The sequence below is a fragment of the Cyprinodon tularosa genome, unplaced genomic scaffold (assembly GCF_016077235.1).
Source record: "Cyprinodon tularosa strain WSP-4 unplaced genomic scaffold, ASM1607723v1 ctg25, whole genome shotgun sequence".
NCBI classification, from domain to species: Eukaryota; Metazoa; Chordata; class Actinopteri; order Cyprinodontiformes; family Cyprinodontidae; genus Cyprinodon; species Cyprinodon tularosa.
In genome coordinates, this window is record NW_024038928.1 from 1,244,289 (window position 1) to 1,271,562 (window position 27,274).

The 27,274-nt window shown below is 40.5% G+C and overlaps 1 protein-coding gene and 1 long non-coding RNA gene across 3 annotated transcripts in view; one reads left to right on the plus strand and one right to left on the minus strand.

Annotated features, from left to right (window-relative positions):
• Positions 1-26,915, minus strand: part of glra3 (glycine receptor, alpha 3) — a 94,366-nt gene extending 67,451 nt beyond the window's left edge. For both annotated transcript variants that reach the window (XM_038288274.1, XM_038288273.1), the window contains exon 1: positions 26,655-26,915. In XM_038288274.1, coding sequence (XP_038144202.1) covers positions 26,655-26,698 — 44 coding nt within the window. In that variant the 5' untranslated portion in view covers positions 26,699-26,915. The remainder of the gene's footprint in view (positions 1-26,654) is intronic.
• On the plus strand, positions 1,730-1,973 carry LOC119785548. Its single transcript, XR_005281049.1, has 2 exons — positions 1,730-1,813; positions 1,885-1,973. It is a non-coding gene; the product is annotated as an uncharacterized LOC119785548 (long non-coding RNA).
• Positions 26,916-27,274: the final 359 nt, after the last annotated feature.

The window sequence follows — 27,274 nt, forward strand, 5'->3', positions numbered from 1 at the left end:
GCCAAAGAACATTTAAGTCTTAGTCTTATGGATGAAAATAAAGTAATTGTTGACTTAAGGTAAACCTTTGGTGGCTCTAAATAAGAACAAGTAACTAGTGTCATCACTACCCTGATAGCTGATATAATTACTCATTTCACTCACCTGCCTAACTCTGCCCGGTTACCCATTATCATTCATCTCATGCACCTGCTCCTGCAGCTTTAAATGCAGCTCAGCCCAGCTACTTGACATCATTTTGAGTTTGATGTTGAATTTATAGCTCATGTTTTTTGTTTATGTTCCCATTCTCAGAGGCTAGTCGTGAGGGAGGGTTTTAATCTTGTCATAGTGTTTCATGTCAAGTTTTAGCGTACTGTATTTCGTACAATTCTAATCATGTCAAGTTTTAGCGTACCGTAGTTTTTTTGTTGTCATGCCTTGTTCTGCCTCTCAACTACTGAGCTATTCCCATCTGAACGTTTCTGCCTGAACTCTCTGGACTCATAAAACCCTGAACCTGCCTGAACTCTCTGTGGATTCCTGGAACCCTGGAGCTGCCTGTTCTTGTTCTAATCGGAACCCCTCACCGGGTTACGGACTCCTGGATCTCTGAGCCAATCTGTTCTGAACTGTTTACTTGACCTGGCTCTCATTAATGCTTGTTCACTGGGGCTGCAGCATCTGGTTCCCTCTGGGGGGCTCCCGCCACATCTTGTTTGGCAGTCCATCGGCTGGAGTCCTGCCTCGCTCTTAAGAGTTGACTGAACTGTTAAAGCAGGTAAGTGACTCTCATTGATAAGCATCATTACCAGTTGCCAGTGATGAGTAATCCACAGCTCCGTATTTCTGTTTTAAAGAAAAAAAATGCTTTGAATCTTCCCACTGTCTGTCTCGTTGATGAATGGGACTCTGTTGGTCATTTTTAATAATGGATGACAAAAAGGAAGAGCAATAAGGATGGATGAAATGAATAGCAAAGGGGTGCATTGCTTGCAAGTTAATAACAGCCTAGTTAAGAGATTGTGACCATGATGACAGCGTCTGCCAATCAATTTAAAGCAAACATTAAGCATGTAAGTGATGTTACACATATAAAAACTACAAAAGATAGAATCATGTGTGATACCTGGTCACTACTGAGCACTTTTGAGGAAAATACATTCTCAAAGTTTTGCTGTTGGGAAACTGAGAAAGTATTCAAGATATGATGTTTTTTAATTATTATTTTGGTTTAACAGCATAAAATTCACTTGAGTTTGAATCCTAAGTATTTCATGAAAGTAAACTCTGTCAAGCAGCACATGTGACATTTTTGATATTGTTGGGATCTGGAGGTCTGTCCACCTTTCTCCAGCAGAGGGCGCCCTAGGTCTCCTGGAGCTGACTACCACACCTGCGGCTCGTTTGCTCATCAGGAGACCAGCATTTAAAGAGAGGCAGAGCAACACTCCGGTGCCAGAGTGTTATGCCAGTTATGGTTAGCAAACCTGAGCCGACCTGCCTGTCTGATTCTCTGACTCCCCTGAAACCTGAACCAGAACCTAACCTGTTTTTGTACTCTCTGCTTCCTTGGAAGAACCTGTCTGAATCCAGAAACTCAGGAAGAGTTTCTCAGTCTGAAACCAGCCTGTCTGATCGCAGAAGAACTCTGGAAAGACAATCTGTCAGTAACCTGCCTGCCCGTTCTCAGAAGAAACTGGAAGAGAAACTCAGATCAGAAACTGCAATATCAGAAATCAAGCCTCTCCCGCTACCAAGCCCTCTGCCTGCCTGCTGCCTCTGGACCCTCCTGGTTCCCCTCCTCTGCCGCTCAGCTCAAACCACTGAACAGGTACAGACCTGTACTCATTCAACCAGCGAGCATACTTGGACATCAGCTAACCATTCTGTCCCTCTCTGCAGAGAAACCAGTCGTGACCAGTCTTGGACCTGTTTCCCCCCGAATCAGTTCTTTATTAACATTGTGTATCTAAATAAACTGTTGAAACTTTTCCCTCTGAGTCCGTGTGTTCTGCATGTGGGTTAGAAACCTTGGTACCAACATGACAGATATAATATTTAGTTTTTTTCTGGAATCATATAACATCCAGGAATCCTGTATAAGACATAAAAAAGCAGTTACTGTCACTACTGTATAATAGAATGTGTGTATTTTTAATGCCAAATACACACTTCTGATCTGTTTGATAAGATTTTCAGCATCTTCTTCTACTAATAGGAAGAAATCCTTCAGACTAGTAGGTTCCACAAGAGAGGACCCGGATAACTAAAAGATCTGCCTCCCATTCTATTTTTCAACATTCTAGGAACCACCAGTAATCCTGCAGATTGATAATGAAGTGCTCTGTTAGGAATATAAGGACCCATCAGTTCTCTGATCTAGTTCAGGGCTTATGGTTATTTAAGGCTTTGTATGTGAGAAGGAGGATCAAGTTCCTCGTGTTTATAAATGTTTGCATCCTAAAAAGTCGTTTTTATTTATCAGGGGGATGAAAAAAATTAGGAATGAAAGCATGTGTGTGAAGATGCAAGAAGAGGGTCTTGCCCAGGGCTTTTCATTTTGAAGAATCTCCACTGTGGGTGACCCGTTCTGTCTGCTAGAGTTCTGCTGGATCGGAGCAGACTCTATCCGGGCGGATGCCATCGTGATGCTGCTATGATCTTATTTTCTGCCTCCCAGAGATGCTGCTCTATAGCTCTCCAGCATCAGGCCGGAGTTGTTGAGTTCCAGGCCGGTCCTGGCATCATTTAATTTCAGCATAGCTGAAAGGAGCCACAATGTTGGATCAGAACCAAGAGCTAAGGCCACTTCACACCACCATGGAAACGCTAAGGGAACTGTAGAGTAAGTATTTTACAGGCAAAGAACAAGTTTTGTAAATGGAAATTTAAAATCAATAAATGACACTTCAACGTTAATAAAAAAAAAAAGGTTTTGAGTGTAACTTTTTTCAGATTTTGTTCTTCAAAGATTTTTTTTCTGCTTTTAATATTTTATTTATATATATTTTTTTCCTAACAGATTTTAAAAGTAATCTAAATTTGATTAAAATTAAAATACATTTTGAAAGCTTTTTTTTCCCAGATTTACATTTTTTCTATTTAATTGCTTTCTGGCATTGCATTTCCTTTTTAAATTGCTTTTATGGATCACATTTGCTTCAGTCCTGAGGGATGGGCTTTCCAGTGAGGAAACAAGTGTTTCTATTGGTCTGCATTAGATAGATAGATAGATAGATAGATAGATAGATAGATAGATAGATAGATAGATAGATAGATAGATAGATAGATAAACTTTATTCCGGACTCATGGTCCAATAAATACATACATAAAAATAAAATAAAAATAGTTAATGATAAAAACACAATACAAGTACCATTATCGATTAAATAGGATCTTTAAGAAGACAGGAATACCAGTGTCTCCACAGCTTAGACTGATATCGGATTGCACTACGTGTGGTATCAGTGAGTGACAAAATAATATCGTTTTCAGATGCATTTAACCTACAAATAAACTTATACATTAACTTTCGTAGAACAGCTTGTAGGGTATTAACTCTTGCTGTGACAAACATCTCACTTGCACTGGACCATCTTGGACGTTTCAAAAGTAACCGCATAGCATCATTATAGGCCACCTGCAGCCTTTGCAGGTTGACTTTTCTATAGGTAGTCCACAGGTGAGCAGTGTACAGAGAGGTACAATATGCATTAAACAGTTCCACTTTGACTTTATCAGTACATGAACCGAATTTACGTGCAAGGGTATTAGCTTGAGCATACAACAATCTACGCTGTCTGCAAATATCTTCATCGTCTGACAGATTTTCTGTGATGATGTGCCCAAGATACTTGGTTTTATTTGTTACGCCCAGCACAGTATTTGACAGCAAAAAATCTGGAAACTCAGTAGATTTATCTTCCTTACTCCTACAGATCATGATCACACTTTTAGATGGATTGTACTTTATGTCGTGTTCCAGACCATACTCAGAGCAGATGTTTAGTAGTTGCTGTAACCCAGCAGTACTAGGGCTAAATATTACTAAATCATCTGCATACATCAGGTGATTAAGTACCGAGTCACCAGCCACACAACCAGTGTGACAAGCTCTCAACTTGTGTGACAGTTCATCCAGATACAAGTTAAAGAGAACTGGGGACAAAATCCCGCCCTGCCTCACCCCATTACTAACTTTGAATGGAGCAGAGACACATTCCCCCCATTTAATCTGCAGTGTTTGCTGAGTATACCAGTACTTCAAAATACGAACAATATACTCTGGTACTCCTTTTTGTGTCAGTTTTGTGAATAGTTTTCTGTGGTTTACCCTATCAAATGCTTTTGATGCATCCAGGAAACACATAAACACTGAAGAGTTCTGCTTATTATATTTATAAGTAATCTCTTTTAGAGCATATATACACATATCTGTGCCCAGCCTAGCCTTAAAACCAAACTGGTTATCTGTAGACTTGACAACCTCTAAAATCCTGTCCAGCAGGATTGATTCAATAATTTTTGAAACTATGCTGGCCAGCGCTATCGGACGGTAATTATCAGAATTGCCAATGTTTCCAGTTTTGTCTTTAATGACGGGTACTAACAGGACACTTAAAATAGAGTCAGGTAAAAGCCCATGAATAAAAAACGATGTGAAACAAATGGAAAGTAGAGGAGCTAGCCTTGCATTTGCATACTTTAAATGTTCAGCTGAGACTCCATCCAGCCCAGTGGCTTTATTGTTAGATAATTTGGAAATAGCTTTATGAACCTCATAAGGCAGGATTTCATCTATATGGTCAACATTGTTTGCAGTGCATGGTTCACTATGGATGCAATTAAATAATCTGCTGTAATGTTGGCGCCAAAGCTCCACAATGTTAGCAGTGCCTGATATGCCATCAACCGAACATGGGAGGGATGTTTTGTAGGATGTCATACCTCTAACTTCTTTCCAGAAGCCTTGGGTATTGTTACAGAAGAGTTTTCTGGCCATTGAGTCAGACCTCATTGCTCTTTCATTTTTACCAATATAACGCACAGCATACTTATATTGGGCATTGGTATACTTTTTATGTTCAAAGACAGGCCCTGATCTTGGTCTACCTGCCTCAATCCATTCCTTAGAAGCCTCTCTAGCTCTATTAAAAAAATTCAACCACATGGGTATTCCAACCTGGCCTGATCTTATTTTTCTTTTTTATTTGTTTATGAAAGTGTTTAGTTGATGCAATCAAAACATTAACTATTTCATTAAACACAGAACAAATGGATCTTATGTGCTCAGGATTTTTACAATTAGCATCTCTACAGCTAACTGCTTCTCTGGGCAAGTAGATATTCCTGAGTGAGTTATCTGTGCACATCGAATAAGATAGCAGATCCTCCTTTGACAGTGAGCTCCAGTCTAAGTGTAATTTGTTGCTTTCAGAGTACTTTTCTGTCATTGGTAACCACTGTAAATTTATCTGCATCCCAAATGGAATATGATCGGCAGTAGAGAATTCATACAGGATTTTCATGTCGGTCAATGAGGCATGTGCATCTGCTGTGGTTACACAGTGATCCAACCATGAGGTTGTATGCCATGCCTCACTAATATATGTAAAACTATCTGTAGGCAGCAGAACTTTCGTTGAGAGAATTAACCCACTATCCTCACAAAACTGCTTTAAATGAGTACCAAAGATAGATTTACTGTCAGTGATATCAGAGTTCATGTCACCAATAACAAACACATTATAAAATTTGTTATCTTGTATAAAAGAGTTAATAAAAGCAAGCTTGTTAAGATACTCAGTTTCATTAGCAATGCACTCATATGGGGTGTACACATTCAGGATAACACATTCCCTGTCATGTTGTGTCAGGTGTATTGCTATGCACCAGTCCACTTCCAGTCGGATTATTTTAACACAAGGATCTAGTCTCTTATCCCATAATATTGCCACACCACCGGCAATCCGTCCTCGTATTATTCTATCCCCAATATCAACACTGGACTCCCCAGCCCCGTGGAAACGCTCATTTATAGAGTTCAGTCCTTCTAAATCCTGCTTTGTCAGAAAAGTCTCTTGTAGACACAGCCAGGGGCGGATCTAGAAAAATATTTATGGGGTGGCGAGAGGGGGGCAGGAATTTTTGTAGGGGTGGCAACATATGGCATTTGTTTACACTGAATTTAATCACAGTTATCACAGTTTGGTGAGAATAGTATGTAGAGTAAGTGTTTCATGTGAAGCAGGTCAAATTAAAAAAAAATCCTACAATGAGATCTCACCTAATAGGAGATAGAAGAATGATTACACCACTTCTAGAGGGGCATTATGACAGGAAAGGTATTAAGGTAAGACACAGGTGCTGAGTCGCAGATGTGTGAGATTGACTGTCAGAGAGGCAGCTTTGCAGCATTTGCACAAGAAGAAACTATAGAAAGAAAAAGTTACCAATCAGAGATCTATGGACTGAGCTGTACTAAAGTCAGAATAAAAACAGTAGAAATAAATGGGTCAAGGCACCTGAACAAGGTACCAGACATCCATGTATTGTTTACTCTGAACACACATTTACCCCATTTGTTCCTCAGTAACTTGTCATACAGCAGTTAAGGCAACATGAAAGAGACATTTCCTGCATGTAGATATGCTGTAGATAGAGCTGCTGTATCAACAAATCAACAAAAAGGCAGGTACTGTATCTTACCTCCAAAACTCCACAAATCTGAAAAGAAGCAACATAAAAATAAATTTTGCTTCCAGTCTGAAAAAGTAGAAAACATTTTGTGAGTAGGTTCATACAGGTCATTTCTGGATAGTTTCATACTATATATACAAAAAAAGAAACAACAACACTGCTTTGTATTAAGGAGGATTTACACCAGTATCACATTTTTAACTTTACTTTTAACACTTTTGGTTTTATTAAAGGAAATATCAGATTTTCTCAGGTACCAAAACAAAATGTAGCAGCTCTGTAAAGGCTCAGCAGAGAGCATAACATAAAGTTAACATGACTATAACAGCTGAATGCGGCGATTTCTATGTTGCTCAGCAAAACGCTTCACAACTTTATTAAGATCCAATCCCTTTTTGCGTTTTGATTTGAGTAAAACCAAACTTGAAAGTCTCTTTTCTGTCATAGTTGACCGCAAATATGTCTTTATGAGCCTGAGACGTCAGGCCTAACTAACATCATAGTTAGAGAAATAACGTTCTGCAACCTGATTTTTATTATCTCAAAATCAGCATTGCAGCTATGCTAGCATCATTGTGCTTTCATTATGATTTAATTTCCCAATAGATAGTTAAACAGTTTTTACCTGTTTCATCCTGTGTCACCCATCACCCCTGGCTCCCTCGCTTTGCCCCACTCGGTTTTCAAAACTGATCAGTCTCAGTCGCTATCGCGTCATCTCGTGCTGCATTCACTGCAGTCCGACATTGGAAAGTAGCGGTCGCAATTTTCAAATTATCCATACTTTATAAGCCTCGCCACCCCTACAGCTAACTGGGGTGGCAGCTGGGGTGGCAAGGCTGTCATTTAGGGTGGCAGTTGCCACCCTATGCCACCCCAGTAGATCCGCCTATGGACACAGCACATCACATTGACTCAGAAGTTGGTCTACAACAACCCGGCGAGCTTTGTCCTCTGCACTATGGCCCAAGCGCAGGCCACGGCAGTTATATGAGAGAACTTTAAGAGCCATCTGTTCAGTTTTATTTGGCCTTGGTGCCACAAGCAAAGGAGGCCCCACTCATCTGCATCCCCGGGGGAACGGCACCACTCATACCCACAGCTCCAGCCCTCCGCGGCTCATAAAAACGCCTTACATAAGCTCCCACTGGCCAGAGATCAGGATTGTACATCTCCGCCACTTCATTACACTCAGATGAGACTTTGAAAGAGGCAAACCTGCTATTATCAGAGCTTATTTTCAGACATGTAACTTCACGACCCAGCTGGCCCTGAAGATATTCAGTTAAAGTCTGTACATCCAAGTCAGGCGAGAATTTAGAAGCAAAAACACTCACCAGTTTTGTTGTCACAGTTTTTATGTTTTTCACTGCCCCTGTGCCCACAATGGCCATACTTTTAGAATTTGTTTTCACTCCAGGTGTAGTACCGCGTAATCCCGCTTGTCGCTTTCCTCTCCTCACAACCGCGCTCCACTTTGGGGATTCCGGTGGATACGTAGTTTGACCAGAGATCTTGCTATCTCCAGGGGCAGCTTCCCCGCGCAGTACGCTCGCCCGATCCGTATCCCTTCTCCCAGCATTTGCTGCAAGCCCAGCAGCCTGAGTAACTGGCGGGTTCGCAGCGTTTGCTTCGGCACTTCTGCGCTCACCCTCCGTGCGGTCGCTGTCACTGTGTCCATCGCTTCCGTGTACGCCGCCAGCACAGGTGACAGGTGCAGATCCACACCCACCCTGGTCCTCAGGTACCGCATCCGCTGCACATTCCAGGCTGGAAACCCGGCGGTTCACATCTGTTGTGATCAGACGAAGGTCCTCACATACGTCCACCTGAAGTTTGAGTGCGCACTTCATCGCTCCAACCTCAGCGTGCAATTGCTCCATTCTCTTGAGCAGACCGTAGACATCCATGTTTGAGAAAGTAACAGGAGGCAAATCATCCAAATAATGAGAGACAAAACGTGGCACATTTTCCCCACATTCATTTAGGACTTTTAGACAGCTTTTGATGTTGTTTATGTCTTTTTGCGCTCCTTTGTGCGCTACATTTCGCTGCGTAGTAGTGCACAGGTCAAACAGTACTTTCTTGGAGGCCTCTATAGACTCGGTGTCGAAAGTGTTAATAGCCATCAGCACTATTTCATCCTGGCTCAAAGTTCTGATTTTTACAGCCAAAAAGTTCAAGAGCTCATCCTCCACAATTATTTTTCCATCCACAGTCCTGTAGATCTCAGGTTTTTGTCTAGATCGACATGAAGCTGGGACAACAGATACACACGCTGTTGCTCCGTCAGCCATCTTCCATCCAGCATTAATGTTAGCAACAAATGTTTTTCTTCATTCTATCTCTACACTGGAAAAACGATCTAGAAATAAGTAAAAATGTCTTAAATTAAGTGTATTTCCCCTTAATTTGAGTAGGTAAATGAAATAGTTTGCCAACGGAATTAGTATTTTTACTCTGATAAAGATAATTAGATAATATGCACTTGAAATTAAACAATGCTATTCTGTTTTCTTATTCTTAGTGTAAATTGCCTTGTTCCATTGGCAAGATGTCTCTTTTACTACCTTAATCCAAGAGCAAATGTACTTATTTTAAGAAAAAATGACTTGTCTAGATTTTGATTTTTTCTAGTATATTCTCCCACTCAACAGTATTTTTTAGTTCACTCTCAAATATTGTGCTCTCTCTGCTTTTTCCCATAGTAGCTTCATCTTGTCTGACCTGTTTGGTTGTGACACCATCCTGGGAAAAAAAAATCAGCTGTGCTGCTGCCAGGGGCGTTGCTAGGCACAAAGCTTTACTGGGGCACTGGCCCCCTAACGCATATGCCCCTCCTTCTTCCATACACAAATACAGACAAGCACACTGCCCCACCCTGATACATTCCTACCAAAATTACCAGTTGAGATATTGAGTGTAAAAGCATATTTGTTTTAACAGACATGAACATTTTCAACATTGCAGCTATAAAAAATAAGACATCAACAACTTTGACAAATAAAAAGTTTCCTTATACACATTCTGAAGTAATCATTAATTCCTAGGTTACAGAGTTTTAGTTCGGGGGAAAGTTTAACTCATCCTGAGCTAAGTTTTCCTTTTATTTTTTGAGCATTAAAGTGTACCTCCTATTTATCATTTTTGCAAAGTGGTCAATCACTAGACTGTGACTCAGCTTAGAAAGTTCTTCCTTTTCAACTGATAAAATAGCAAGATGATGGAGCCTGTCTTGTCCCATTGTGCACCTCAGCCAAGTGTGGATCCTTCTCAACACACTGAATGACCTTTCACAACTCCAGCTGTAGACTGGGATTGTGAGGGAGATCTGGATGACCTGCATTAGTGTTGGGAACATGATGTTATCAAGCAAGTTGAAAACACACTGCATATCCTTGATGACAAGGCTTTCTTTTTTAACCAGGAAAAGCTTTCAAACCATTTTGAATTAAATGAACGTTTTTTTACTCCAAATTTGTCCTGGGGATAGTGGGACAACTTCACTTGTGTAGGACCATCATGCTTTCCCCCTAAGTCACTAATGTCCCCTTCTTGTTTGTGGACGCTGGTTGTTGCTCCCTCATCACCTTCATGGTCCTGTCTCTCCTGTCCTTCACCTGTCTCTTGCCTGTCAGTCTCGCCTCCTCCTCCCTTTCCTACTCCAGCACCTTCATTCTCATTCTCTACAGCAAACATTAAAAAAACGTAAATTTATAATTATGTAAATATCTATCATATTGCTTATAACGTCCCTAATGTAACTGCTTAGCTTAAATCACTAATTCATTACGGGACCTTACCTTCCTCTCTCTCATCTTGTTTTAGCCCTACTGCTTCCCTGTCTCTGCTTCGTGTGAGGAATTTCCTGATATCCATCTACAAACCAATGCAGTAATTTTCAGTTAGTAGCCTATAAATCATGTGGTTTCACTGGGAAAATAATAAAATTGACAGGTAAGAAACGTTACCAGAACTAAAAATGCGTCGTGGCCGCACAGTGTCCCATCCAACTCAGTTGAGAGCAGCGTGTTAGTTTACCTGCAGTTCATGCAGTGACATGCGCTGACGTGGGGGCGCTATTACATCCTCAATTTGGAGTTACCAACACACTTGCTGCGCATTTGAGTAGAAATATACGTCTCCTCCCGTTGGAATGATCTAAATTGATGCATTAAAAAAATGTAATACTGTTGCAAATATTCATGAGATTTATAGTGGGGCACAGCTCATTTATACTGGGGCACGTGCCCCAGTAAATGGGGTCTGGCGACGCCGATGGCTGCTGCCATCAACACCTTTGTTTAAAGATGTTGGAGCTTGGCCTGTTTTTCCGGTGTAGTCCTGTTTCCCTGACTGTGACCGGCTGGACGTGCTCTCTTCATCCTCTGACATGGGAGCTGGCTCGGAGTCCGTCTGTCTGGTTGTGTGTTTCCTGGACGGGTCCGCCTGTGGAGCTGGTTGACAGTTACCTTTTGTATCTCTGCTTCTTTCTGTATGTCTGCTTCTGTTTCCTTAAACCCCAGTCAGCCTCGGCAGATGGCCGCTCACACTGAGCCTGGTGCTGCTTGAGGTTGGATGTTTTTCCTGTCCACTGTCGCTACAAGCATGCTTGGTATGAGGGATCACTTTTGTGTCAATGAGTCGATCCAATCAGCTGGTTTTCCTTAGATAGAAAACATTTAACAAATCTGACTGTATGATCTGGTTGTAAGGTGCCTTCAGACTTGAATTGGCGCTATATGAAAAAACTAAATTGAATTATATTATTGGGCTTAAGGAAAAAAATGGGATTTGCAAAACACAGTTTGATGCATGTTTTTAAAATTTCATAAAAAAAAAGGATCTAAAACAAAATATATAATATTTAAAAAGACTATGAGAAAAAAAATGGAAACATAGCAAAGTTAAAGTTATTTTCAAATTTCAATTTACAAAACCTGTTCTTTGCTTGCATAAATGCTGAAACAAAGCATTAAGGCAGTTCCCTGTCTGGTTGCTTTGAATTTTGTAGCTCTTGTTCTTCTTCATGTTAATTAGCTGCAGGTTTAATACAAACATAGAGAAAAACCTGGATTTTTCAAGTGACGCCCGAAGGATTTTTTTGCCTAACAGCCCAGCATGGAGCAGAGCCATGACAGGGTTGACTACCGCCTTCAGCCAAATGTTCACTTACTGTGGAGACCACTGTCCCTTTGTCCCTCCTCCTCCTCATCATCACATACACACAGCCCAGTGCTGCACTACTTAAATATGCTCTGCCGCCAAATGTTTCCTTCAGCTGCATAAATTGCTATTTAGGTTCTTCTGTCATGTTAACAAACTAATCCAGGGTTAAAGCTGATATTTTGCATTAAAACAGACGCTTGCTGCATGGTTAATCTCATGGAATAAAATTTCTAAATAAAAAAAAAAATCTAACACACAGCAATGCTTCTTACAAAACATATTTTTATTTTTAGATACATTCTTTTTCATTTCAATTTACAAAATAAGTGTTTTTTTATTGCAACAAAATTGTAACAAAATTAACTCCATATGATTCACGCTACCTTAGTATGAAATAAAAAAAAAAGCTTCACAAAAAATGTCCAACAATAAACCATTACATAGTCTTTTCTGTGGCTGCATCTTATTTAATTTAAAGGGGTCATAGAATGATTCTATAGGGTATTTGCTACTGGTCCTTAAGGTCTCTGAATAGGGTGTGTAACATTGGTTGGTGTCAGGATTTGGTGTTTGGTTGAGGACCCAAAAGCAGAGGCAAGTTGGCAGAGGTGAATTTTGGTGGGTTTATTGAGGTTTATAGGTATGGAGGCAGGAATCAATGATCCAACAAAAATAACACTAACCAGAACCAAGGAGAAATCAGGGGAAACCAAACTCTAGGAGCCAGGGAGAGACGAGGTACGCAGACAGAAGTTAGACGATAATCCAGCCAACAGGAACTGAAGAGGGAGGGCTTAGACAGGGACAGAGACAAAGAGAGGGCTAACGAGGGAATTGAAAACAGGTGAGGGCAGAGCAGAAAACAGAGCAAGGGAAAGAGGACACAAGAGGGCAGCAGAGGACAACAAATGGAAAACCAAGAAGACTGAATACTAAAAAGAAAATCATAACAGAAACAGAAACCTAACAGTTGGGCTGAAAATCCCATATTTGCTGTTCCATGAGCCCTAATGCAAGCCTGGTTAAAAGCCCTAGAATGAAACGACAGGTTTTCTTCTTTTTATGGTATGATCATGAATATTTAGATGAGCTGTGTGCTGATTGGTTGGTTTACAACGAGCAAAGCTGCTGAGCAAAGACACATCATAGCAACAAGCACACACTCACTGAAACATCGAAAATGTTAATAGGGTAGGGTGACCAGACGTCAAACCTAAAAAAATATCCGGGGGGGGGATTGGAAAATCGTCCGGGCTTTTGGTTGCCCACATTGCGGCACGTAGCCGAAACACACCGGGCACCCGAACCGAGCCGTAAGCTCCGGGGCTGGTCCAGGAACCACGGTGGACGGGGGCAGGGAGCCATCAAGGCACAGAGCACCTGAACCTGACCCGGTGATAGTCTGGACACAGGCTCCATGCTTCCCCCCGCCTGCCTTACCGGCCCCCAGCCCCCCTCCTCCGGCTGAGGACGGGGGCTCATGGCTCTCTGCTGAGGTCCGGTCCAGTCAGCGGCCCAGCAGTCGACACTTCAAACACCCCCCCCTCCCTTGGGCCACTGAATCAGTGGGTTGATCTGTATGTCAATTTCGTGGCATGACAAAAGTACAGACCAGAACTAAATAAGGAAACATCCCCGAGTTGACGTCAACTTGAGGCGTCGCTTGGATTTGCCCATTTTATGGTGAAAGATTAGAATTGTGAGATTTGCAGAGAAAGGAGGCGTCGATGGAGTTTGAACTTCTCTGTACGTCCATTTCACCCTCTGAACTATCGTTACTCATCTATGACAAGGTAAAGTCGGTTTTTCATTCTATGACCCCTTTAAACGTAGCTTTTATTATAATTTTATATTATATTAAAAAAAAAACTATTCCAACATATTATTTCATGTTTGTAATATGTAAGTACCTTATTTTAAGGACAAAAATATCTATTCCATTAGAAGATCATCTCATTTGTAAAATTAAAGACCAATACAGTTTTTTTTATAAAAGTTTCCATGTATTTTTAGATCAGTTTTTGGACTTTGGAAAAAGTATTGAATATTTTACTTTTATGTTTTAGATTTTGACCCAGTCAAAGGTGGGAATTTATTTCAGGGTCCCTGAGCAAGACCCTTAACCCCACACTGCTCCCCAGGCGCCGCACAGTGGCAGCCCACTGCTCCCCAAGGGGAGGGATTAAATCCAGAGAGTTAATTTCGTTGCTCTGTACTTGTGACAGTGGAATGACAATAAAGTTGAATTCTATTCTATATATGTTTCGCAGTTAACCACAAATCAGGACATCTGAGGAACATTGTGAGCAAACAATATCTCACAGAAGACCTTTAATGCCTTTTAGAAGTTACCAAATATTTCACCCTGTGGCCAAAAACTAAAAAAATAAAAATATGACAGACTAGTGACCTCTTACAATTATTTCATAATTTTTTATTTTTTTCCAATTGACATTGAATTTGTTATTTTTAACTATTTCTAATTATTTAACATTGAATTAAACAATTTATTTCTATATTTGATTGAATGATTTATGTATTTTAAAAATCAATTAAATAGGTGTTTTATCTACTTATTTCATGGTACATACATTGTTTTGATGTTACATTAAAATGTATATATTTCATAATATTTTAGCCCTCCATATACCGCAGGAATCACAATGATTGTGACAGCCCCCCCAGGAGGCCATGACCCCAACCTCTGAACCCCCTGTGTTATTTGAATCTGAGTGTAGAGCAACATTTATAGGTCTTACGTTCCTAATAAGTAGGTTGGTCCTGGAAATTAACACCCAGGTTTATCCAGACTGATCTCTCTCTGTCCATTTGAACCTAGCATCAGTTGAACTGGATTGTTGCTGACTGCGTGCCAGCAGCCATGTAATGTAAGATAAGTGCAGAATACAGGAAGGAGCAAATCAGACATTTGCTCTGCTTTAATTCCTGTCTGCAGATAAGTGAGATAATAGGTTCCCTGGACCAGTTTTTAATGTGGATCATTTAAATTCTGCTCCGGGCTGACGTGAATGGTTCCGACAGAACACCGGGAGCGCAGCGTAAAAAGCCTTTTTTATATTTAGCAGAGAGGGAAAAGGAGGAGAAACCTTTTAACAAACAGATCCAGATGTACTGCTGTCGGTGGGAGATTAACTCCCCTATTTGCCATCATTACATCTCTGCAGAACAAATATTTTCTGACGTTAACAGAATCGTTTGCATTCAGTCCATAAATATTATACAAACTAAATGCATACAGTAGACAGCTCCTGTTATTTCCTTACATCACTGCGAAAACAATCCAGAAATAAGTAAAACATTCTTAAATTAAGTATATTTACCCTTAATTTGAACAGGTAAATAAGATGATCTGCCAAGGAAATGAGTATTTTTACTCTTAAAATAAGATAGTTAGATAATATTTACTTGAAATAAGACGATAAAGTTGTTTTTTCTTATTTTAAAAGGAAATTGTCTTGTTCCATTGGTAAAGTGTCTTACTTAGCTTCTCAATTGAAGGAAAAATGCACTTATTTTAAGAAAAAATAACTTATTGATATTTCTATTTTTTGCAGTCTAATGTTTGATTAAAGCTGCGGTAAAAGGAACTAAGAGACGTCTAGAGGGTAAATGGCTGAGTGATTCATAATCAAGGTAAAGACGAGCGAGTTGCAGTAACTTTAGATTCAAATTTTTGGATCTGAATCTCAGAAGAGAATCAAAGGAAAACACCCTTTAGACGAAAGTTTTAAAATCTTATTGTTTAACTGATTCACTGACTGAAATTATTCTTTAGACATTTTTATTTAAGCATCTCCATCAGTCTCACACATTGGCTGCTTTATGATCTTTTTCAGTAACATTTGACTTTTACATATCACCCTGGAGTGTCTACAGCAACCTTCAGTATCTTAGCAACAAGAACAGCTGAACCTAGGTGCAATTTGGAGTTGTGCATCAACCCAGTGCTAAAGTCCTTCCACTGTCTCTCTGTTTCTCAGAGAATAGACTTAAAAATCCTTTTTGTTGGTCTAGAAATCACTGAAAGGCTGAACTCCAAAATACATTACAGACTTGATGACCACCCAGACCTCTCAGGTCTTCTTTGTTAAATGTACTGTTTCTGCATAATCAGAACTAAACATGTAATAATAGCTTTTAGTTCTTATGTTCATCTAATCTGGAATAAACTCACAGAAAGCTGCGAAAGTGCTGAAACTCTTAGCTGCTATAAATCAAAATTAAAAATAGAATCATCTTATATTTCACCGCTAAGCTGCTCATTCACTGTTGGAAAGCTGTATGCATCTAAATTTCGTGTTGCATAGACTCTGTGTCGTGGTCTTGGTTAGGTTCAAGTTTTATCTCTGAGTTTTCATTGGTCGTAGTTATTGTGTGTTGTAGTTATTTTTGATGGTATTTAAGTTCTTAGATATTTCTTGTTTGCCTTTTTGTGTCAGACTCCTTTTCCCTAGCTCCCTTCCTGCCTCAGTTCACACCTGCTCCCTATCTGCTAATTAGCCTGGTCCTTGTTTCTTTCTATATATTCTCCTCCTGTTAAGTCACTCTTTGCTGGCTTGTCGTCATTTCTTTGCCCCCTTGTTGTAAGTATTCTCAATTTTTGTGGATTTTTTGGGATTTATGTTTTGGATTTTTGCTTCTGTTAAACTTTTGGTTAATTAAACCTTCAAGAAACTGTTGGGATCCAGAGGCTTGCCCACCAGAGGGCGCCGAGGATCCCTTCCTGATGGTTTGTGCTGCTGTTGGGATCTGGGGTGCTGTCTACCTTCCTCCACCAGAGGGCGTACTGGATCTCCTGAAGCTGGAGCTGACTTCACCAGCTGCTTCTCATCTGCTCATCAGGGGACCAGTACTTAAAGGTGGGGTATATGATCCTGGATAAACGGTTCCTGCCAGCTACATTTTTGAAAATACACACCTTCAGCCCACCCCACGAAACCACGCCTCCAAATTACATGAACGCGCCTGCTGTCAGTCGAGAATGTTCGGATGTTCCCGAGAACGAGAACGAAACAGGCCGAGACCTCGCGTATCTTACAAAATGTTTATAAGCATGGATTGGACAGGAATGCAGCGTCAAGGAGGATAATACTTTATAGTGCCATGATAGCAATCAATATTTCAGACGGAGCTAGTAAGCTAGAGAAACATGCTGGGACATTGCATGTAGTCGACATCTTTGACTTTCTCACTAATGTGGTAAATAAGAAGTAACCAAGTATTATCTCAACATATAAGAAAACATAACGTTGTCTTACCTATCGAGTAGAAACAAGGCCACCTTAGCATCAGTCTGTAGTCCCCTGTCTTCTTTCAGTTGACGCCAACGTTGGAAAGCTGTACCGATTACCACTCTCGTCCTGTTTCGTTCTTCTGTTGCTTTTATCCTAGCTGTTGCTTTTTCAAGCACAGTTTTGCCTTTTCTTTTCGAACCCGTTGTTGTCGTCTTTTCTGCCATAGTCAATATTCTCTCTGGCTGTGTGAGATAAATCTGTGGAGTTGGGCTTGATAGCTAGGTAGCTAGCTCTCTAGTAGCATTTGAAGTTCACGGTAGGGTGGAGTTACCTGAAATGACTCCTGCGCCGGCACTTGGGGGGGGGGGGGGGGTGGGGGGGGGGTCACGAGTCTGTGAACGCGCAGGGGGGAGGGGTGGGGAGAGTTCAGAGCTGACGGTTGATGGGCGTGCCAGCAACCAGTAGAAGTAGGGATGATAGTTACTTCTATTGGTTATCGTTTTCCTCTGACTACGCCCTCTACACTGGACTAAAAGATTTCGTTTTTTTTCCAAACATTCTATCTCAGTTGGCGCAATGGGCTCGTGAGGAGGTTTTCAATCAGTATGGTAAAAACATGCTCCAGAAAACATCACATACCCCACCTTTAAGTGGGCTGTGGACAACACTCCGGTGCCAGAGTGTTTTGCCAGTTATGGTTAGCAAGTCTGAGCCAATCTGCCTGCCTGAATCAAGACTCCCTGATTATCTGAACCTAACCTGTTCTTGTCCTCTCTGCTTCTAGGAAGAACCTGTCTGAAATCAGAAACTCTGGAAGAGTTTCTCTGTCTGAAACCAGTCTGTCTGATCAAGGAAGAACCCTGGAGAATCACACCTGTTAGCCCTCAGCCTGCCGTCAGCCTCTGGACCCTCCAGGTTTCCCCCTCTGTTGCTCTGCTCAAACCTCAGAACAGGTACAAACCTGCGCTCACTCAACCAGCAAGATTACCAGGACTTCTGCTAACCATTCTGTCCCCCTCTGCAGTGAAAATCTGTCGTGACCAGTCCTGGGGCCTGTTTCAATAATGAAGTTCAACCAACTCTGAGTTAAAACTTGAACTCTGAGTTGACTTATCCTGAGATTGGAAACTCTGAGTTTTGGATTTCAGAACAGCTGAAATGAGTTAGTTCAATCAACTCTCAATTGACTGACTCTGAGTTAAGCGCGTGCACCACAACTATTAAAAAGCTATTATCAATGGAGCTATTATCAATGGTTATTTTTTATAGAAGACTATAAAAAATAACGATTTAATATCAAATTTTTAAAAGGCATATTTTGATTTGAACTTTCTCCCTCTAGTTACACACTTTGGTCAATTTAAGATTAATTCATGCAATTGAATATTGTTTATTTGAAAGCATTAGAAGTGCAGTTTCTTGTCTCTCCTTGTATTGTTCAAGTTGTTGAGGTTGATTTGGGATTTAGAAAGTAATTAATAAGTAAGTAAAACAAATTAGTAAGTAGACCAATACTTTCTAGAGACAGTAATTATTACATTAATCTAATTAGACTTGTTGAAGATAAAATTTGTAGTTAGTAATTAAGAACTATTTTAGAGTAACTTACCCAACTGTTATAATATCAGAGGTGAAACTGGAAGAACAGTATTTTATTAAACCTAATTTAGTTTTCATGGATAGGTGCAATCCTGCAGGCATCAAAAGAACATGGCAGCAGCTGAAAATGAAATATAAAAACATACTTCAAGCAGGTAAGCCTTGAGCACATCATGGGAGTAGAGTAGCTACCTGGCTTTACAAACAGGATCATCCATAAAAGGACATGCCATTTCATTCCCTTTGATGCGCTCTACATGACTGAAATGTGTGCAATGAATACTGTATGTCCCCAAAGAATCAATGAGGTGTTTAAACACCACTTCCTCTTTAAAAAAGGGGAGGAGACCAAAATAAACTCTGGATTTTCTGAAGAAAACCTGCTCCCGACCAGGTTAGGTTCACAGAGTAAATTCCCATGGTAACTGACTCTGAGTATAAGTTACCTCTCTTTCAGAAACGGGCTTGACTTACTCTGCTTTCTCAGGTTTAACTTACCTCCCTTTCTGAAACAGAAAACCCAGAGTTTCCCTCATTTCAGCGTTAACAAACTCAGAGTTTTCACTTAACCTCCTTTCTGAAACAGGCCCCTGTCAGTGTTCAAACCTGTGTGTTTTACAATAAACCTTTGAACTTTTTCCCCTGTCTCAGAGTGTGTTCTGCATGTGGGCTAGTAACCTAATACCCATCATGACAGAAACCACCTCAAGCTTTTGTTTCTCTAAGTTAAGTTTGTCTAAGTCTATCGGTAAGGTATTTTAATATATAATATAATAATTGAACTTTATTGATCTCACACTGGAGAAATTTACCTCTGCATTTAACCCGTCCCATTGGAGAGCAGTGGGCTGCCATTTTGCGGCGCCCAGGGAGCAGTGTGGGGTTAAGGGTCTTGCTCGAAGACCCTGAGTTCAGGCTGTGGGGAGCGAGCCAGGTCCTTGCAACCATCTCAGAGCACAAGCGCACTGCTCTAACCACCAGGCCAACACTCCCCCTCATTGTTGGCCTAATATGGAAAAAAAAAAATATGATTCGAATAGATTTAACAACAACTTGTGTTGCATCTAGATGAATGCAATGTACTGTTTATGATGTTAATGTCTACAATAATGCATAATTTTTGTTACCATCAGGTAAAATTTCTTCAGTCATTAGAGACATATGCATCCGACTCGGCACACAGATGATGAATTATGTCATTCTCGTTGTCCTGGCCAACCACAATGTTTTACGTCATCATGGCAATGTTCAGCCAGTCATATAGTGTAATTCACTGGCCTGCATAGGGTCCGAGCAGATCTGACCATGATTTCCAAATGAAGTAAAAAAGAAAAAAGGGATCTCTGTCTCTGTTCCCCAGAGGCAGAGATCGTTCTTGGGTTTGTCCATGTTCCAGGGGGTCGTTCTCAGCAGGAAGGCCTTCAAAACAACTTTTAGCCCGAAGAGCTCTGGATATTTATCCCAGAAGGACTGAGACTAAAAGCTGGAGGACAGCTGATGGAAGCTCACAGCAACACTTTATGGAGCTGGGAGATGGGGGGGTAGCCAGAGCGTTAATAAGGAACATGTTTTTATAGGAATCAAAGACACCATGCCCCCAGTTCTCTTTTGGAGAGTTTTAAAGGTATTATGGCGGATCTTTGTGAATTTTTGAAAAGACCCGCCCTCTACACTTAAAAAAAAAGCATATTGACAGCCCCGTACCCGCTCCCGAGAGGGAAGCTTTTTAAACATGTGAGAGCATGCAGGAGCCCATTTCTGCTCGTGCACGCTCTGTTAAAAAGTTACTTTTTGCATCGCTCATGCAAACTTACTTTCCAAAGAAGATTTGCAATTTTTCTACAATTTTAGACTCATCAAGTGAAAATGGTGACAAGCATGTAGGACGGTCTTACGTAAACATATCACCAGAATGATTGACAATTAGTTTTATGATCCACCTGGAAAAAGAACACCGTCCACTATAGCGTTAAGTAAACAAAAAGATTAAAAAAAATAAATAAATATATATATATATGTTTTTTTTCCCTCTTGTGTTGCAGCGTTTGTTAGGAGACAAACAAAAACAAAAGGAAAGATTTCTTTTGTCATGGAGTAAAACAACATGGTTTTGTGTCCAGTCAAAGCTCTGTCATGAGCTAGACTTTAATCCTGTTAGATTTTATCTCTGAATCCAACCATGACCCTATAAGCAGATTAACTGAAGCTTTTGGCAGATCTTTCAGACAGAACTCATCCAAACTTTTTGGTACAAAGAAGTCTTTTCCTATTTGAGTCTAAAAATAAACCCTTTTATGCAGGTTGACGGTAAGGGCAGTAGGAATTTATTCATGACCGAATGAGCTGAATCAGTTGTTTTTTAGGTAATTCAGGGGTTTAAGGGAAAAAAATAGATTCTCTCCATTCAGCTACATGTGTCCATATCACATAAGTCTAGCTCTGCATCACTAAGTTGTAAAACTATATATTTCTATTTTCCAATCTAATTTATATTAAACCAAGATATAATCCCATTCAGATTAAATAATGCATTTTTAAGTCAGATGTGGTCCAAAGGAAGCAACTAAAACGCACAAAAAATGCATAAAAGATAACAACAAACTAAAATAGAACAGGTTTATGTTATTGAATCTACCTAAAAACTTTTAGTTCAGAGTTAAAACATCCCAATGAGACGATCACATATCATTTTCAATGTTTTTTAAGGCAATTTCCAGGAGGAGGAAGCTGAATGGACTGAAGCCTTCTTGTCAAATTCAGATCATAAAGCGACCGGAGCAGCGAAAAGGATGAGCAAAGAGGGTAGGAGTCGACAATTCTCATTGCAACTGAAGCACAGATGAATCAGTACAAGCTAACCAATGGGAATTCCTTTATTTAGCCCAGCCAGACACTCTGGCCCATGATTATAAATCTTAATGATGTAGTGACATTTTGCAGTTTGAACCTCAGAGAAGAGAGATGGAGACAGGAGCAGAGTCGAGCATCCTAAGACATTGTGAAGAACCAAGCAGATATAAAAGCTCTGCATAGTCCAGCGGACATCCATGTTGTACCGTCATCACTGTAGAAAAAAAAAAATCCTATTTGGTCTACAAACTATTTTTAAAACCAAAAACCTGAAAAACTAAGTGTTAAATACAGGGACAATGATTTAAGTCAGATTAAAATACCAAGGTTATTATAATCTTTAAAATTATTGAATGAGTAGTCAGTACTTATACCTTAAAGTTTAGTTAGTTCAAGTAACTTACCAAAATAGCAAAATACATTCTGTTAGGGATGGAACGGTTTATGAAAACCGTCCGAACCGTTCGGTTCGACTGTCTAGGTTCGGCTCGCGTGTGTTGCGTTCGGTTCATGCGCTGCTCCTTTTTCTCATAGGCGAAGCGTTTACACTCCAGAGCAGAAGGTGGCGGTACTGCGACCAAAGCCAACCACCAGTAGTAAACAAGAAGAAGAAGCGAAGCAGCGTAGCCGGGTGTAGCAGAAAAAAATCAGTTGTTGTGGAGAATTGTGTGGGTATGGCGAGTGGGAAAGAAAAGGAGTTGGAAGACGCGCCAGCAGCACTTTATAGGTCTGCTGTATGGGACCACTTTGCATTTAGAGTGACCTACGATGACTGCGGAAAGAAAGTTCTGGATAAAAGTGCAACAGTGTGCAAGCATTGTGCAACACGCTTTGCTTATGCTAACAGCAACATGACCAACATGTCATGCTAACCCTGAAATCTCACATACTCCATCAGCGCTCCGCCCCGCCCCGCTGCGCTCCAGACCGCCTGCACAAAGCAAAGCCTACAGCTCCGCTGTGGCTCCCGTCCGCTCCGCTCTGAGTTCCTTGGAGATCGTAGAGAGCATGCGCCAGATGATTAAATTCAAAGCAGCAAAACATGCGGAAATGATCCAGAGTTTCCGCGGATCATTAAAAATAATTACAATTCATTAATTTTTTTGGATTTTTTTCATTAATTTCATTAATTTTTATTTTTCATTTTATAATTTCTATAAATTTTTTTATTTTTCGGTGTAACAATCATCATATACCGAACCAAACCGAAAACCATGACCACGAAACCGTAAACCGAACCGAATCGTGGATTTTGTGAACCGTTCCACCCCTACATTCTGTACAATGACAGTAAAGTTTATAGTTACTGCAACTAATAGTGAGGTTACTGAGAGGGTTTGGGACTGACATGGAGTGGCCCAGAGGTTAGAGAGCAGAGCCATTGTGTCTTGGAGTGACCACAAAGGTTAAGGTCAGTCTGTCCTTGGATAAGCAAGGGTTCAATAAAAATACAGAGGACTAATTTCCCCACTAATGAGCTCTACGATTCTTCAGTAAGATTTTTAGGGTTTGTTGTTTATTTCTTACATTTTCTAAGTTGCCAATACTTTTACATTATCTGGAAAAAAATCAGCAAATTAAGTTACAATAAGAAAGGATTGAATGGCAAACTTAAAAGCTAAGCTAATATGATTAAGCGGAAGTCCTAAACATTAAATATTGTGGAAGTATGTTATTTCAAAATTTTGAGTTCTGGAAACTTTTCTATTTATTTATTTATTTATTTTAATGTATTAATTATAGTAAAACTTCATTTTAACAGCCTATAAAAGTGTTTGGAAAATAAAAGGGAAGCTTTTATTTGAGTCTTTTTACAAGATTTTCCACCTGGGGTATAAAAGCGAGGTCATCATTCAAATGCCCTAATACAGGGGTCTTCAACGTTTTCCAGGCCAAGGACCCCCAAACTGATGACAAGATGGAGCGGGGACCCCCTAATTATATATATTGTATGAAATTGTGTTATATCAACCTGGTCCTATAGTCACTCTATTACAGATGGAGTAATGTAAGGAAAGTAATTTCTCCCTGGGATTATTAAAGTATTTCTGATTCCTGGTTGATGGGACAGGTGTTGTGAATGAAACGGTGCCCAGCTTGAAAGAGCTCCTGTGTGTCGCTGAATGTGTGCATTGATGACTGAAATACATCTTTTGCCTCCATTTATCTGTTTACTACAGTCTGTTGAATTCATGTTAATGTGGATTTAAAGACATTTCAATTCAGGAGGGAATATTTAAAAAAAAAATGAATCAACCAAAAGTTTTGTGACCCCCATGCAGTATCTCCGCGGACCCCCTAGGGGTCACAGACCCCCTGTTGAAGACCTCTGCCCTAATATCTATAGAGAAAACACAAAAAAATGCATCAATATGACAGAATGGTTTGAAAAGGAGTGGAGCCATTTAAATAACTGTTCCATCTGCATAAAATGGTATGCAGTATGAGCTTTTGCTGATGACCACATCCATGCGCGCGCCGGCTACCGTTCATTCATCCTGTCCGCTTAACTGCTGCTGGTTTTACTCACATGCCTGGAAGATGTCTAGTGCTACTACCGCTGATGATCTCGCTCTTGAAATGGAATTGAACTATTCAGATTACTTGCCGAATTAATATGAGGGGTAGAGCGTAGCCGCCAGTGGCCCCGGCTGCCTGTCACAACTCCAGTCCGGCGCGCGGATGACGTCATACACGCTCCGCTTTGTTTTAAAAAAAGTTAAATATAAAAAATATAACCGTGAATGTCTAGGGGACAGTTATTCGCCTACATGTTATGAATGCTGGCGTACCATAAAGAATAAATTATGAACAGTTTAGTTTGTGCCTTCAACTCATTGCCTAAAGGAAGACGTTGGACTTGGATATAACAAAACCGAATATCTACAGAACGGCTCCAAAACATGAACATGATGTAATAACGTAAAATCAAAAGCCCAAAGTAAAAAACATTCCCCTTTAATGCATGATGCAGTGGACACGGTTAGGTCTGACTGGACTGGAACCTACAGAATAAACATAGGAAGGCTAAAATTAGCCGAGCTGTTTTTATGGTATTAAAATTGACTGGTGTAAATGCAGACAATGCTACACTGCATCGCTGCCTCAAAGTGAATCATTAAATAAGCTGACCTGAGTCTTCTTTGGGGCTTGAATGATGGTGGCAGATTTAAACCATGCTGGCACTATGGTTTGGTCCAGCGAGGTGGACCTCTGGATCCCCAGAAACTTGAAACTGGACACACACTCAAATGTGGATGGTGTCGAGCGTGCCTCTTGACTCTTTTCTACGATGAGCTTGTTCCTTTCAAGAAGAACTGGGTCTTTTCAAGGGTGGGAAGAGTCTAAGAGCTTTTACTGATGGTGAGACTTTTGTTTTCTCAGTAGTCATCAGCAAAAAAAAAAAAAAAATCTTATTTAGATTTTTTAATGGCAAAGGAGTCTTTATTTACGTATATTATCAAATTAATTGTCGCAATAAAGTCGGTGTGGCTGTTTGACTTCCTTTCCTTAGCTTATGAGCGAATAAAATCTGCTAACTCTGGGGAGAAGCAGGGATTATCTCTCCCCTTTACTCTGTATCCTCTCAATGTGCAACTTATGTTGCTCTCTGGAGGCAGAGGTTTTCTCTCCACCATCTTCTGCAGAAGCAGAGGAACAGGGGAAATAGAGAGGGGTTCTGTGGATGAGCCCCTTTTGAGCCACAGCAGTTTGAGTTGATGCTCTCAGAGGTTGTGTGTGGCTGCTCTCTCCTCTAACATACCGTTTTTTAGGAGAGAACCATAAGTAAATATCTAAATCAAACACTCTGGATGAAAAAAAAAAAAAAAAAAAAAAAACTTTCATGTCTTATAATCCACTGACCCAAAACAAATGCCAAACCAATATTTGAGACTTGGACGTTTTTCTTCAAAATTATTGTTTTCTTCTAACAGCTTTAAGGCCACATAACTGACCGACTCAAAATTAATGTCAAACATTATATTATTTTTATAAATATGAGCGTTTTGTCTTCTCGTGAGTGTAGCCTCAAACAGATGTTATTAGCAATCAGTGAAGCATGAAGGAGCTGCAATTTGTAGCTCAAACAAGGACTACCAAAGAACTCAAATACATCCAGAAAAACACCACAAAATAGGAATTAAACCAATAAAACTAGAAAACAAAGAAAAACAAAACATGGATCAAAGTGAATCTAAAAAACACAAAAAGAAAACTTAAACAGATCCAAAACCTTGACACTAGGTCTCAGAGAACAAGTCCAAGTCAAGCCTGAAGTCTTTTATTTTTGCGACTTTAGTGCAACTGGAGCTCAAGTTTTAAACAGGAGCTTCCATATCTGATCCATGGGAGGAGAGAAGGAAGCCCTCAGAAAAGACAGAGCATCAGAGCAACATATCTGGGGACAGAAATATTTAGTTTACCATGTCTTTAAAAACAACATTTAGATCCTGTTTGAATCAGTGTTTGTGTTTCCTTCTGATGCAGAAAGATAAAAAATGTCTTGATCCTCAGTGTCGAAGAGATTATCCAAAATATGATTTAATCATTTCAATTAATTCAGATCAATTCAGCTTTACAAGAGCTAAACTTTCGGTGCACTAGTGACTTGATTAAACAACAGCAGGTAGTAGGACAGAAGAGGTGTGAGGAATAAAAGGATTTTTAAATACTGCAGTGATCAGAAGCGAGAGAGGAAGTGGAGAAAATGGAACCTGGAGAGTTTTTTTCTGGAATCAGTGATAAACAGATTAATTCTCTTTCACTAAGAATTCTCCATTAGAATCAGAGATGGATTGATCCTTTCAGGTTTGCTGATTTTCTACGTTACCATGGTGATCAAACAGGATCAGAGATACAGAATCTCATCCTTCACAGCTGGAACAGGAAACTTTCTGTTTGAAAGGTCATAAAAATGTCTCTAAATCCGACAAGTTTCACCTTTTACAGAAAAATATCAAAGATCTTCTAATTAAAGAGACCAGGAATTCCACCACAGTTTTCAGCCATCTGCATCTGAATCATAGGATCTGCTGATTGCCAAGTTTCCAAAGCAGGACCTCCAGCCTGAAGCTCAGGTCAAACCCAGCAGCTCTCACCTGACCACCAGCAGCAGCATCAGGGAGCCCTCCTTCCACCTCATGTCTCCTCCTGTCCGGACGCTCCGCCGCCTTCAGCACCGCGGACAGCGCTCGCGCTCCAGATGTGCTCAGATAGTGGTGCACAGAGAGTTCGCGGACATTCCGCCGTGACTCCCGGATATTAAGCTGCACTATTGTTTCTCATCACCATGGAGAGGAGCGAGGTCGCGCGCAGCAGCAGAGATGAAGCCAAAGCTGAGAAGCGCACAGATGTTGTGCGCTCCGACTTCACTCTGAGAGCCCCGCCTCTTTCCCCAGCGGTGACAAGCAGCTCAGCCAATCAGAGCTGAAGCTCAGTGCGACACTGACGTATGAATGAAGATCAAAGCTGGGATTTAATCAGCAACTTGGTAGTGAAAGTCAGAGACTCCCCCTACTGAGCCCAGCCGCCATACAATGTAAACATCAACAAAGCAGTCACGCAGGGCGCGCATTTATCAGCCAGCAGGGCCCGGGGCCCCACTGATGAGAGCGACATTCTAACCAATAAGATGATACAACTAATAAAGATTCCGAGTCATCCTGGGAGCAGAAATGTACGGAAGAGGATTGGGGCCAGTGGAAAAAAAAAAAAAAGT